General features: G+C 43.4%; 1 protein-coding gene across 8 annotated transcripts in view; it reads right to left on the bottom strand.

Moving 5' to 3' along the window:
* LOC117352220 (spindle assembly abnormal protein 6 homolog) overlaps nt 1-12,563 on the bottom strand; it is a 180,770-nt gene that overhangs the window by 155,769 nt on the left and 12,438 nt on the right. For 2 of the 8 annotated variants that reach the window (XR_004537632.1, XM_033928564.1), the window contains exons 1-2: nt 4,122-4,339; nt 3,730-3,874 (exon numbers count right to left, since the gene is read on the bottom strand). Coding sequence is in view for 6 of the 8 variants with exons in the window: in XM_033928564.1 (XP_033784455.1) it covers nt 3,730-3,794 (65 nt within the window). In the remaining 2 variants the exon portion in view is untranslated. The other 6 variants (XM_033928519.1, XM_033928509.1, XM_033928545.1 and 3 more) reach the window with 6 other exon arrangements.

The following is a 12,563-nucleotide window of genomic DNA, read 5'->3' as shown; positions in this document are numbered from 1 at the left end:
CCCCTTAATACCTGCAAATTCAAAAAGCAGCAGCTCTGGTTTCAGCATATCTTCTTTGCATTATCGGTTCCAACTTTTATTTTCAGATCTCAACGCTCTATTAGGCTGATAAGGTACCACCACACTGGTAAAGTACCATGGTGCTTGGTAGACAGTTTGATGAATTGCAGAAATCACTTTGGGCTCCTTTTACGAAGGTGCGCTATGGGTTTTACCGCACGCACGCGCTCGCCAAAAATCTACTGCCTGCTCAAAAGGAGGCAGTAGCTGCTAGCGCACGCGGCATTTTAGCGCACGCTATTCCGCGTGTTAAGGCCCTGGCGTGCCTTTGTAAAAGGAGTCTTTTATGTTGGACTTGAAATGCAATCGGCAGCCAATGAAATCTCTTCAAAACAGGTGTACTAGGGCTGTTTCAACACCCACAACCAACCTTGCTGCTGTATTTTGTACTAAATTAAAACCTGGTATACAGAACAAATGCAATTTATACATGCAACTCATGTGGGAAAGCACAAAGGACTTAAGAGGTAGGGGAGTAAAGAGGGAATGACGACAGATATGGGTGTTTAGGGTCGGATATAAATACAGTTTAAAAAAAAAAAAAAAAAAAAGTGGGTTTTAAGTCTGGATTTGAACACCACCAGAGATGGGGCGTGATGCACAGAGTCAGGTAGAATGCTCCAAAACTGTGGCGCAGTGAGGCAGAAGGGACGGAGTCAGGCGTTTGTAGTGGAGATGGGCATCAACAAGAGACTCACCCGATGAGCGGAGCAGAGTATAGGGAGAGAGGAGAAAAACTAAGGAGCCACAGAATGAATACACTAGTACTGTTCTGGCCTACTCGTCGGTAGTACCACTGGCTCCTTCGAAGGATAGAACATAAGAATTGCCGCTGCTGGGTCAGACCAGTGGTCCATGTTGCCCAGCAGTCCGCTCCCACGGTAGCCCCTAGGTCAAAGACCAGTGCCCTAACTGAGACCAGCCCTACCTGCATATGTTCCAGTTCAGCAGGAACTCGTCTAACTTTGTCTTGAATCCCTTTCTCCTGTCTCCCTCTCTATTTCTTTCTTTTTATGAGAAAAGAACAATTGAATAGTCCACAGTACTCTGGCTAATGTTCATTAGCTGGGCTCTACCCAGGAACTGAGCTACAAGAAAAGAAAATAGACGCCACAGTGCTCAGATCAATGTTATCGCAGTCTAGTTGTGCCATTTTCACAGCATGGGCCACTGCGACCAGAATCACCTTTCTATAGAGAGAGAGTTTTTTTAGCTACTTGCACTTTTCAAAGGTCACCCGGACCTGCAGGCTCAGAGTAAGCGATGAGTACAGCAGTATACAGTGGTCCTCACACAACGAACTTAATTCGTTCCAGGAGCAAGTTTGTTATGCGAAAAGTTCGTTATGTGAAACGCGTTTTCCCATAGCAATACATGTTAAAAAAAATAATTCGTTCTGCAGCATAAAATATGCTAAGATGACATAAAAAAAGATAAATTTGTCAAAATGGTGAAAATGGTGGTCTTGCTGAGGCCAAACTCTTTGACGAGGTCACACTGTTTTACCCCACATTCACTCCTTCTAATTATTTCCCGTTTCATTTCAACAGAAATCACCTTCCTGCTTTTTTTAGAAGCCATGATATATAAAAAATATTGAGTTTATCTTAAAAGGACGACTGTATACAGTGAGAGAGGGCAGTTAAGCGCAGTGACTAACGACTGCCTGCAGTGCCTGCGCGGAAGGATGCAATACATCGGCAGCTCGGGCGACTTCGTTGTGTGAAACGAAGTTCGTTGTGTGAAACGAAGTTTGTTGTGTGAAGTTCGTTGTGTGAAACGAAGTTCGTTGTGTGAATCAAGACATGAAGTTCGTTGTGCGAGGCGTTCGTTATGCGAGGCACCACTGTACTAAGATTCCTGACCTGTGATTTTAAGCTGCATTCATAATTCACAAAAGGGAATGTGAAGTTGGATGCCTAGCTGCTTGTATTAGCAAATCACACACACACACAATAATTTTACTTGGGCTTAGACAGAGTTTGATGGGTTTTGGCCCGGTTGCCGTTAGAGAGGCAGTCAAAATATATCCAAATAGCAGGAACTTTGATTTAGAAAAAAAAAAGTTGGCAGTGTTATCAAAACAAATTGATTTTGGATACTATCACAACATAACATAATCAAGTATGTGATTATGAAGGCTCAAAGATCACATGCCTCGATCTTTATTAAGATTGCCAATGCGATCCAGATTTACCCAAAAGGGTTTTACCCAGGCCTAGGTTTACCCATTGATAACTTTTCTTTAGGGAATACAATGGGGAAATGAACTACAAAACCTTAAGAGAATGACACCGGGCCAAATTTGTCCCCATCCCCCACAGCGTCTTCGCCATCCCCATTGTTCTGTCTCTGCCAGCTCTGTCCTAATCTGTACAAGCTAAGTGTTCAAGGCCTGTGCAGATAAGGACAGAATTTCCAGCAGGGGTGTCAAAGTCCCTCCTCGAGGGCCGCAATCCAGTCGGATTTTCAGGATTTCCCCAATGCATATGCATGAGATCTATTAGCATACAATGAAAGCAGTGCATGCAAATAGATCTCATGCATATTCATTGGGGAAATCCTGAAAACCCGACTGGATTGTGGCCCTCGAGGAGGGACTTTGACACCCCTGATTTACAGGGATGGGTTAGGACAGGGGTAGGAAACTCTGGTCCTCGAGAGCCGTATTCCAATTGGGTTTTCAGGATTTCCCCAATGAATATTCATGAGATCTATTTGCATACACTGCTTTCAATGCATATTCATTGGGAAACTCCTGAAAACCCGACTGGAATACGGCTCTCAAGGACCGGAGTTCCCTACCCCTGGGTTAGGAGATAGATCCTGTGGGGCCAGGGACAAATTTGTTACCTTTCCCTACAAGTCTCAACATGCAGTGGATAAATCCAGGACTGGAGTGAGGCAAATATGAATCCACTTTGAAATTATTTCAGAGTTGGTATATAGTCTTGTTAAAAGGTATACACTCCTTAGGCGAAAAATCATATCTACAAGCAATGCAAAACAACAAAAATGATTTGAACCCTAACAATAGCACAAATGGAGAGAGTAGCAAAGGAGAACAGTACAAGGCACTACACACCCTGGGCAAATTTCAGCCTTGGTCCTCTCAACATTCACAGGCCCCTCCTGATATTTTGACAATTAGACTCAACATAATTATTATCCCAATGCCACCTCACTCAAGATAAATCCTGTAAGACAAGTTGGTAAACAGTTTTAACTAAACTTTGTTTTTGCTTGTGCATTCTCTCTATATATACAGTATAGTTACCATATTGGCTCCAGAAAAGAAAAAAAAGAGGAGGGATTGATATATCTGGGTTTTACTTCCATTGAAAGCAATGGAAGTAAAACCCGGATGGCTCAATCCGTCCTCCTTTTTCTGGAACCATATGGTAAACATATATAGAGAGAGAGGGAGAGAGAACAATTTCCTAGTAAATTGATTATTTCAAAGTTTTCCCTCCTCTCTGCAGGTTAAAATACACACCGATGTGTTTTTCCAGGGCTACAGCTACTTTTCAACAGCCCCGCGGCAATTGCAGGAGTTGATGAATGATAAAGAAAAATAGCCACTAGCCAGAGCTGCCACCGAAAGGTCACTTCGCTGTTTCTAGTCACTACTTCAAAGAAACAGATTAGTTCACTGGGATAATTACTCACCTGTCTTCACCGCCAATGCATTTGATTAGGATGGGCACAACTTTGCAAAACAGCTCCTCTGCCATAACTGTTAAAACGTGCTTTGGGGGTTTGTTTTCCTTTCCTGTGGCTTACGTTGTTCTAAAGAAAGAGACCATGATGGTGGCTGTGTATATTAAGACAATTTCTAGTTAGTAATTTCCAGAAGTGCAGAGATCACATGAGCAAACAAAGTCAACAGTCTGGTAGAAACTCTTCTAAGAAAGGTAAGAGTAGCCGGTTAACCACACAGGTCCCATCAGTCCCCCTCCCCCCCCCCACCTCTTATTTGTCTCCCCTTTCCTTAATTCTACTACCATAGGTGTGCCTCTGATGCTACACGTTGCTGCTTTTGTCTGCAACTAGTTGAATACCTTTTGCAGAGCTTCAGGGTGTGTCTCCCACAGCCATGCTGCTCCAAATCAGTGCCAATGCTTCGGCTTTATTTAGAAGGGAGGGGGGAGTAGCAGTCGTTATTTTTCTTGAACTAAAGCCAAGGCTTTTACTATCAAGGCATAAAATAAAAAAGGCTGAGTCCATTTTTATGTTGGCAGGGCTTCTCAGACCTGCCTGGATCAGGTGTTCAGGAAATCTGCATTGAGAGCATATAAGATTAAATTTGCCTATACTCCAATTATAAGCAGATTTATCTCATGGAGGTCAGAATAGCTGAGGGGGGGGGTGTCTATGACAGGTTTATGATGTGCTGCCTTATAATATGCAGGAGGAAAGAGCACTCCTTTATTTTGGGAAGGGGGTTACCTCTAGCTCCTGTTATTTCATTTATGCAGCATTCATTTTGCTTCATCTTATAATTTTTATACAATTCATTTCTTTTTGTGCTGAGGCAATAATCTTTAGTTTGGACTTATTCTTCAATTTGAGTTGTTAGGGAGGACAGTGTTTTTCTTCCCTGGGCTGTAAGGAAATTTAGAAAGGCTGGTCTTATATCAAACATTTACCTCTCACTTTCAGTCTTCTATTCACCTCTATACTTTCATATTCTGCCTTCAGTGTACTCGGAGGTCCAGAACTGCCAAGTCACCTGTTCCAGGAGAGAGACTTTTTGGCAGGTCTTGGTTTTAAACTTATTTCCCAATAATTATATCCAATGAAATCTATGCTGCATGTCCCATAAAGCATCAGGATGAGGTTGAAAGAAATTCAGGATCAATCAACTAGTCTCCTTCATGAAATGGGTAATTTGGGAGCTCTGAAGATCTCAAACACATTTTTTTGAAGAATATCATTAAAAACCTGCCTGGTTTGCACAGGACTACTACTACTACTATTTATTTATTTAAGTTTTTTTAAAAAAATTTTAAGTATTTATATACCTCTTATAAGTGGTTTACATTCAGGTACTCAAGTATTTTTCCCAATCTGTCCTGGTGGACTCACACTCTATCTAATGTACCTGGGGAAAAGGGGGATTAAGTGACTTGGGCAATGGACAGTGAATCACATTGAACATTCAGCGTTTTTTTGTACAAGTACTTTTGATAAATTATTTAAATTAAATAACTGATACATGTGATCAGGAAAGTTAACAATAAGAGAATTTTGAATCAACAGATAGGAGGTTGGAGGTTTTTTTAACCAATGAGGATTTTTCCTTTCAAATTTGCTGGCAAAGTCTAACAACTGGCAGCAAATGGGGATCTAAGGTTTGCAGTTGATGATTGCTGACCTTGGTATAAGAAGGTGAGCATGTTTTTTCACTTGCATTAAGATCATATTAAAAGCAAAAAGAAAAGTGAATAAAGAGAGATCATTTGAGTAATTAGAGTAGATTTTGTTTTTCTTGCAATGCCTGTATAGATTGTGTGCTTGGATTAAGTGACTTGCCCTGGGTCGCAAGGAGCAGCATGGGATTTGAACCCATATCTTCAGGCTGCTGAGGTTGTAGCTCTAACCAAGGGGTCTCAAAGTCCCTCCTTGAGGGCCGCAATCCAGTCGGGTTTTCAGGATTTCCCCAATGAATATGCATGAGATATATGTGCATGCACTGCTTTCAATGCATATTCCTTGGGGAAATCCTGAAAACCCGACTGGATTGCGTCCCTCAAGGAGGGACTTTGAGATCCCTGCTCTAACCTCTATGCCACACACTCCCCTGAAAGGCATAAACATTTAACATACAATAGACAGTCCCTGCTCAGAAGAGTTTACAATCTAATTTTGACAGACAGGACATCACAGGGTTGGGGAGATTATGATAGAGGAAATGATACAGTGGGTATAGGTATCTGACAGCAGTGAGTGAGTGGGAGTTAAGAGCCAGAAGCAGTTTGAAAAACGTGGGCTTTTAGCTTGGATTTGAATACTGCTTGGGATGGAGCATGACGTATTGATTCAGACAGCATGTTCCAGGCATACGGTGCGGCAAGAAAGAAGGGTCGGAGTCTGGAATTGGCAATGGAGGAGAAGGGTATAGATAAGAGGGGCTTGCCAATGAACAGAGTTCACAGGGAAAAGCAAAGGGAGAGATAAGTGAAGAGAGATAATGGGGGGGGGGGGCTTCAGAGTGAATGCACTTGTAAGTCAGTAAGAGAAGTTTGAACTGTATTCAGAAATGGATGGGGAGCCAATGAAGTGATTTGAGGAGAGGGGTAATGTGAGAATAGCGGCTCTCACGGAATATAAGTCGTGCAGCAGCATTTTGAATGGATTGAAGAGGTGAGAGAATGGTGCGAGGGAGGCCTGAGAAAAGTACATTGTAGTAGTCTAAGCGTGAGGCAATGAATAATGTTCACTCCCATTTTTTTTGTTTTTTTGCAAAACCAAACAAAGGAATAAACAACAACCCTAGCAATGATCTCTGAGGGTTTTATTAATTAATTGCATTTAAATGAATTCAAAATGCAAATAGCATGTTGTACTCCCAAAATTCCTAACTATATCAAACAGTGCACAAGAAATATATGTCACCCCTTGTGCTTTGACTCTCTGACTACTTCAGAGAAGGGGGAACACTTTTTATCAAGGTGGTCCCGGAATACTTCCTAGCCAGTTTGCTTTTCAGGATCTTCATGAGATATGCAATGTAGACAGTGCATGCAAATGCAGCTCACATATATACATTGTTGCACAGATGACAAGTTACCCAGGTCAAATCTTTTTGGGACAGTCCTAGTTTTGAGTTTACTTCTAAGGCAGTGTGGGATTTACAGTGCCCTGATCCTGCCCATTGAAATCAATGCTGCAAGTCCCATAATGCACCTGGATGGGGTGATTAGAAATCCAGAACTCTCCAGCCTGGAACTCGATAACTTGTCATCTCTGTTGTGGTTATTTTGAAACCCAGAGGTTCTCTATTACCACTTTCAGAAAGGCTGGTTTGTACGGTGAGTGAATGTATAGCTGTATCAGCTGGAGGAGCTCTTCACCCATGGTCCTGGGAGTCGGCAAAAGAAAAAGAAACCCCTTAGCTTGCTATCACTTCAATCAATCTCCCTCCTCAGTGCCACTTTCCAATATAACTAATGTCCAGTGCCATTGCAAAGATATTAAGCACTTAGCAGATCTTCATCCTTTCATCCCCTTAAGTGTTTATAATTAACAGTTATACTGAGCTTCGGTCTTAAATCATTTTGAATACTGGGCAGCCTCACCCCAAACTGATAGTTCCAAGTGATTGTGAGATTTATAACTAATTGGAAAAACAGACATATAGGTTTCTAAAATGACAGAAATACATATCTAGGCATTGTCCTCTTACATATATTCTGAAATACTGTATACTGTATATGCATGAACTGATACTTAGGGCCATAGGAGCCAACTTTACAAAATGATTGGGGGTGCTCAAAAGCCCTGCCCCAAACCCCATCCAAGCTCCACCCCTGACCACACCTCCATTTTAATACTACTAATTGTAATGCCCTTTTTTAATTTCATTTTTCTTATATACTCACAATATAATCTTATTAATAATACATAATGGTTAACCACAAAATGAAACTACACTGTAACCTTATTTTTTTCACAAATATTATAAATATATTAAATATACCACCCTCTGACTTATAACAAACACCTATTTCCTTCCAGAGGGGAGACGTGAAAACCTGAGGTGGCTTCAGCTCCTGAGGATGCCTGTGTGGTGAAACACAAGATTGTGTTGGGCTGGCTTGAACATTCTGTCAGTTGTTATTCAAGAGAGAACAAGATCTTATCATGAAAGCAGGAGTTTAATCCATGAAACACCAGTTTGGCAAGGACATTTTTAATAAAACACTGGACAATGTGGAACTGATTATCCAGGTTTTCGGGACAACAAGGGCATTTGCCTGGGTTGTCTATTTGTTATAAGTCAGAGGGTTTGCCTGGGTTGGCTGTTTGTTATAAGTCAGAGGGTTTCATATTTAATATATTTATAATATTTGTGAAAAAAGTAAGGTTGATTAATAAATTATTAATGTTGTGTGCATATATGTATTAGTTTTTCTCTTCTTCTAAATGTGTTATGTGGTTAAACAAAAAATAGGGGAAGATTTGTATTTGAATACATCCGTTAGCAGTATTGATTGGGATTACAATGAATATGCATGAGATCTATTTGCATGCACTGCTTTCAATGCATATTCATTGGGGAAATCCCAAAAACCTGACTGGATTCGGCCCTCGAGGACCGGAGTTGTGCAAGCCTGCCTAATCTTTATCTCTTTTCTGCTTTTTCCACCCCCCACACACCTTCTAGACCTGTCCATCTCCTGCTCTGTCCCCCCACCAGACCCATCTATCTTCCTCTCTGTTCCCCGGTCCTTGAGCACCATTCATCTTCTGCTCATTTGTTATTTTTCTCTCTCCACATTCACCATCATACCCTAAGTTTCCTTTGCAGCCTCTCCCCTGTGACCTTGTTTCTGTCCCTTTTACCTACCAATGTTCCTCATACCCCCTCTCCCGTCTTGCTTCTTCCCCTGTCCCTATCTGTATACAGATTCTAATCCTCTCTTTTCTTTCACCTGCATTCTGAAGTTCTTACACTCTCACCTCCAACCCAAGGGCCAGTATCTCTCTCCACTACTCCCTCCCTCCCTCTGGGGTACCCCTCATCTGAGCTCCCCACCCCCATGTTCTCTCTCTTTCTATGTCACCTCCCAAAAACATACATTTTATTGTGGATAGCATTTACTCGCTGCTCTTGCTTGCTTTGGGCCTACTGCTCTACTAGGCCTGCCTACTTCCTGCAAGGACTGAAAGAGCGGAAGGCCCAACATCGGCAGAGCAGCGAATTGTGAATACTGCCTGAAGAAGTTCCCAGATGATGCAGGCCCTGGGAACACCCCCTTATGGGCTGCACCTGAGGTGGACTGACTCATCTCCCCCCCCCCCACACCTCCTTGGTATGCCATTGCGGGAAGGTGAGGGAGATGGACAGAAGGGGAAGAGATGCTCAGATCACATGCTGGCCCTGGTCACGTGAGGTCTCAAAAATATTGGGGTTGCTCAGGCATCCACAGCACCCACAAAGTGGGAGCCAATGCTTAGGGCCCCAGTTACAAAACTGCAGTAGTGATGCCGCCGCTGTAAATACACCAAATCCCATTCAATTCCTATTATCTTCAGTGCATTTACTGTTGCAGCATCGCTACCATGGCTTTAAAAGGGGTTCTTAAATGGTGGCTTTGTAAAAGGGGCCATTAGATGTGTATGTTGCTGAGTTGCCTATATTAATAATGTAGACCTTGACAGTTGCAAAATGGGTGCTACCACTGCATTACATACCTGGCATCTACATATCCATTCCTATATGTATTTTAGAAAAAGTTCTATGTCAGGAGATCTTTTTCTAAAAGACTAGCAGAACTGTACACATCTGGACCTGGATGTCTCAATTCCAATTTGTATGGTCAAGGTTCAATTTTATTCAGTATACAAGTACTGCCTATATCATAAACACATCACTTTTAAAAAGAACTTTAAAAATGAGGGAAGGGGGCAGCAAAGACAAAGCAAGACAGCACTAAGAATAGAGACAAAGGAGTGGATAATGGAGAATGGGCTCATTTTCAAAAAAGAAAAACATTCAAAAAGTGTCATAAAGGGCCAGATGGATATTTTTCTTTCCAAACCCAGCTTGCTATTTAAGAAACCTATTTTCTAGAGAGCTTGCTATACTGTTCATCTGCAGTTCATCTAAATCTCAATGAGGCATGGTGTGGATGGGATTAAGGTGGACTTATGGTCTGAACGTTTTTCTGCCATAATTGAACATTTTAGAATATGTCCAGGGCACAATTTGGACATCTGGGGCTAGATCTGTTTTAATAATGAATAATTGCCAAAAAGTACCCAAACTGATCAGATCACTACTAGAGTGATGCAAGCATGACCCTCCTCCCACACAGCTACAGATATTATGGGAAGTCCTATTAGAGCAGCAAGCAGATCTCTAGAGTATCCTAGTGGTCAGTGCCTACAGTATACTACAGAAGAGATTCAGGTCAATATCTCACTTTAACTACTACACTTCTGGTGGAGTGTGTGAGCCCACCAAAAGCCATCCAAAACCTAAAGTACCATCATATATGTGCCATGCCAAGGGAATCCCCCTGCCGCAATCAGCTCAGTGGCTGTGGCAGGGAAACTCTACCACCATGAACATCTCCTGCAGGAGGGATGCCCACTCCCTCCTGCAAGCACATCCCCCTCAACATCCCCAGCAGGAGGGATGCCCACTCCTTCCTGCCAGCACCCCCCGAACACATGACAACCCCAAACCCCTAAAACTCTACCCAGACCCCCATGTACCTTTTTTCGCAAGGCCGGCCAGAGAGATGCCTACTCCCTCTGGCCGGCAGATCCGCCTCTTCAGAATGGCGGGTCTTCTCCTTCCTCGTGCAACCTGGGATGCACCGGGGAGGGGCCTAAGGCCCTGACTGGCCCATGCCAATATGCTAGTTTTTGGAATCTAAATCTGCTAGGGCAGTGTATCTCAAACTGTGTGCCGAGGCACACTAGTGTGCCTCCTGAGATTCCAAGTGTGCCGCGGCACACTGAGGAGGAAGAGAGGTGCCTGCCAGCTAACTTCCTATGCAGTACAGCGCAAGCGCTGCCCGATTCACCGAAGGCCTGCATGTTTCCCCTTTCTCTCTAGGGTCCTCCAGCTTAACCCCCCTCCCCCCCTAGCCTCCCGGTCTCACCTTTAAAGCTAATTACAGGTTAAATGATTTTATTTTCAATATAATGATTGAAATGTGTCAGTTTTGAGAATATATGTCTGCTGTGTATATTGTGTGTATATGAAAAATGAATGGAAAAAATTGCATTACAATTAGTAAAGGGGATGGGATCTGGGGCAGAGCTTGAGTAGGCCTAGGGAGGTCTGTGGTTGCGGTACTCAGTTGATATTTGTAAGATTTAGGGGGTACTTAGCTTGCAGTAGTTGAGAAACACTGCTGTAGGCAATCAGCTGGCGCCAGTGTCTCTCCTCTCCGGCCTTATTCCCTGCTGGCACCCCCTACTGGCATCTTGGGACCCCTCTGGAGGGCCTCTGGACATGCCCGGATGTCAACTTGATGATGTCATGCATATGCGTGATGTCATCACGGCGACATCCGTGCCCTTCTGGGTGCCTCAAGCCGTGGCCATTGCCTTTAGTGTGCCCCGACTCAAGAAAGTTTGAGAGACATTGTGCTAGGAGTTCATCTTACATATGGCTGGAGCCCATGAGAAGAACCTCATGTGTTGGTCTTCAGTCTCACTCATAGTGTGGTTAATCTTGCGCTTTTGTATAGGCCACCCTTGGTGTCTGCTTCTGCTTTATAGCAGCCATTCTTAAGGGCAACAATATCCACAGCAATGGCGTAGTAAGGGGAGTGTTAGGGGGGGCAGTTTGCCCCAGGCGCAGTGTGACATTTCCGCTCCCCGAGACGGTCATGTCAGAGTGAAAACCCGGTCTCAGTCTCTTACTCGAGACCAGACTCTCACTGAGAAGGATCAGGAAGAAGATCCTGAAAGCCTAGCTGCCTATCCTGAGTCTTCTAGCCTAGAGCAGTGCTAGGCACACGATCACCCAGTGTAGGGCGTGGCCCTAAGCCTGTTAAGCAGCTCTCCAGAGCATTAAAGGAGGCTGCCCAAGAGAGTCTGGGAGAGAGAGTTCTCCGGGCCAGGAGAAGGCCAGACCTCACTCCAGAGCCAATGGAGTGTGAGGCTCCAATGCCTCAGGAACCAGCAGAGCAGCTGGATACACCAGAAAGCATGGACCTGGATGGAGGGTGTATGCTGGAGACCGTTATGGAAGAAGCCATGGATGTGGGCTTGGCAACTTTCCACTAAATACTACAGGTACAAGGCTGTACAGGACTAATAGTGGAGAGGAGTTTTTGGCAGAACTGTTTTGATTGTTTGTGCTGTAAAAACAAGCTTAGAGCAGTGCTGCACCAGCTTGATTGGATTGCTACATTGCAGCTGTGCAGGAGCTCAAGAGAAGCCCAAAGGACTGCGAGCTAATCAGGGCTGGAAATTTAGGAGCCTGCAGTAAGGCTTCAGTTTTTGTCTTTTGTTTTTGCTTAAAGTTTACTTTATAGTCAAGACTGAAAATACCTGGTGAAGAAACTGGACTGTGTTGGTTAGTAAGCCCAGGACTCCAGCTCAAGGCTGGATAAGTGTTTAAGAGACTAATTGTGCAGTGTTTTTCAGAGACTGTGTGATCAGGTAGAGCAAGCCCTAAAACCTGGACTGGAAGCATACCTGATAGAAAGCTTGCTGTGCTTTCACTGGACTGGGGTGAAAGTTAAAAGTCTTTTTGTTTTCTGTTTTCTTTCTTTTGGCCCTTGTTTGGGAAGAAAGGAAACTTGGACTATAAT

This window comes from Geotrypetes seraphini, chromosome 1 (assembly GCF_902459505.1).
Source record: "Geotrypetes seraphini chromosome 1, aGeoSer1.1, whole genome shotgun sequence".
In the NCBI taxonomy this organism is placed as follows: domain Eukaryota; kingdom Metazoa; phylum Chordata; class Amphibia; order Gymnophiona; family Dermophiidae; genus Geotrypetes; species Geotrypetes seraphini.
This window is presented reverse-complemented; position numbering and strand designations above follow the sequence as displayed.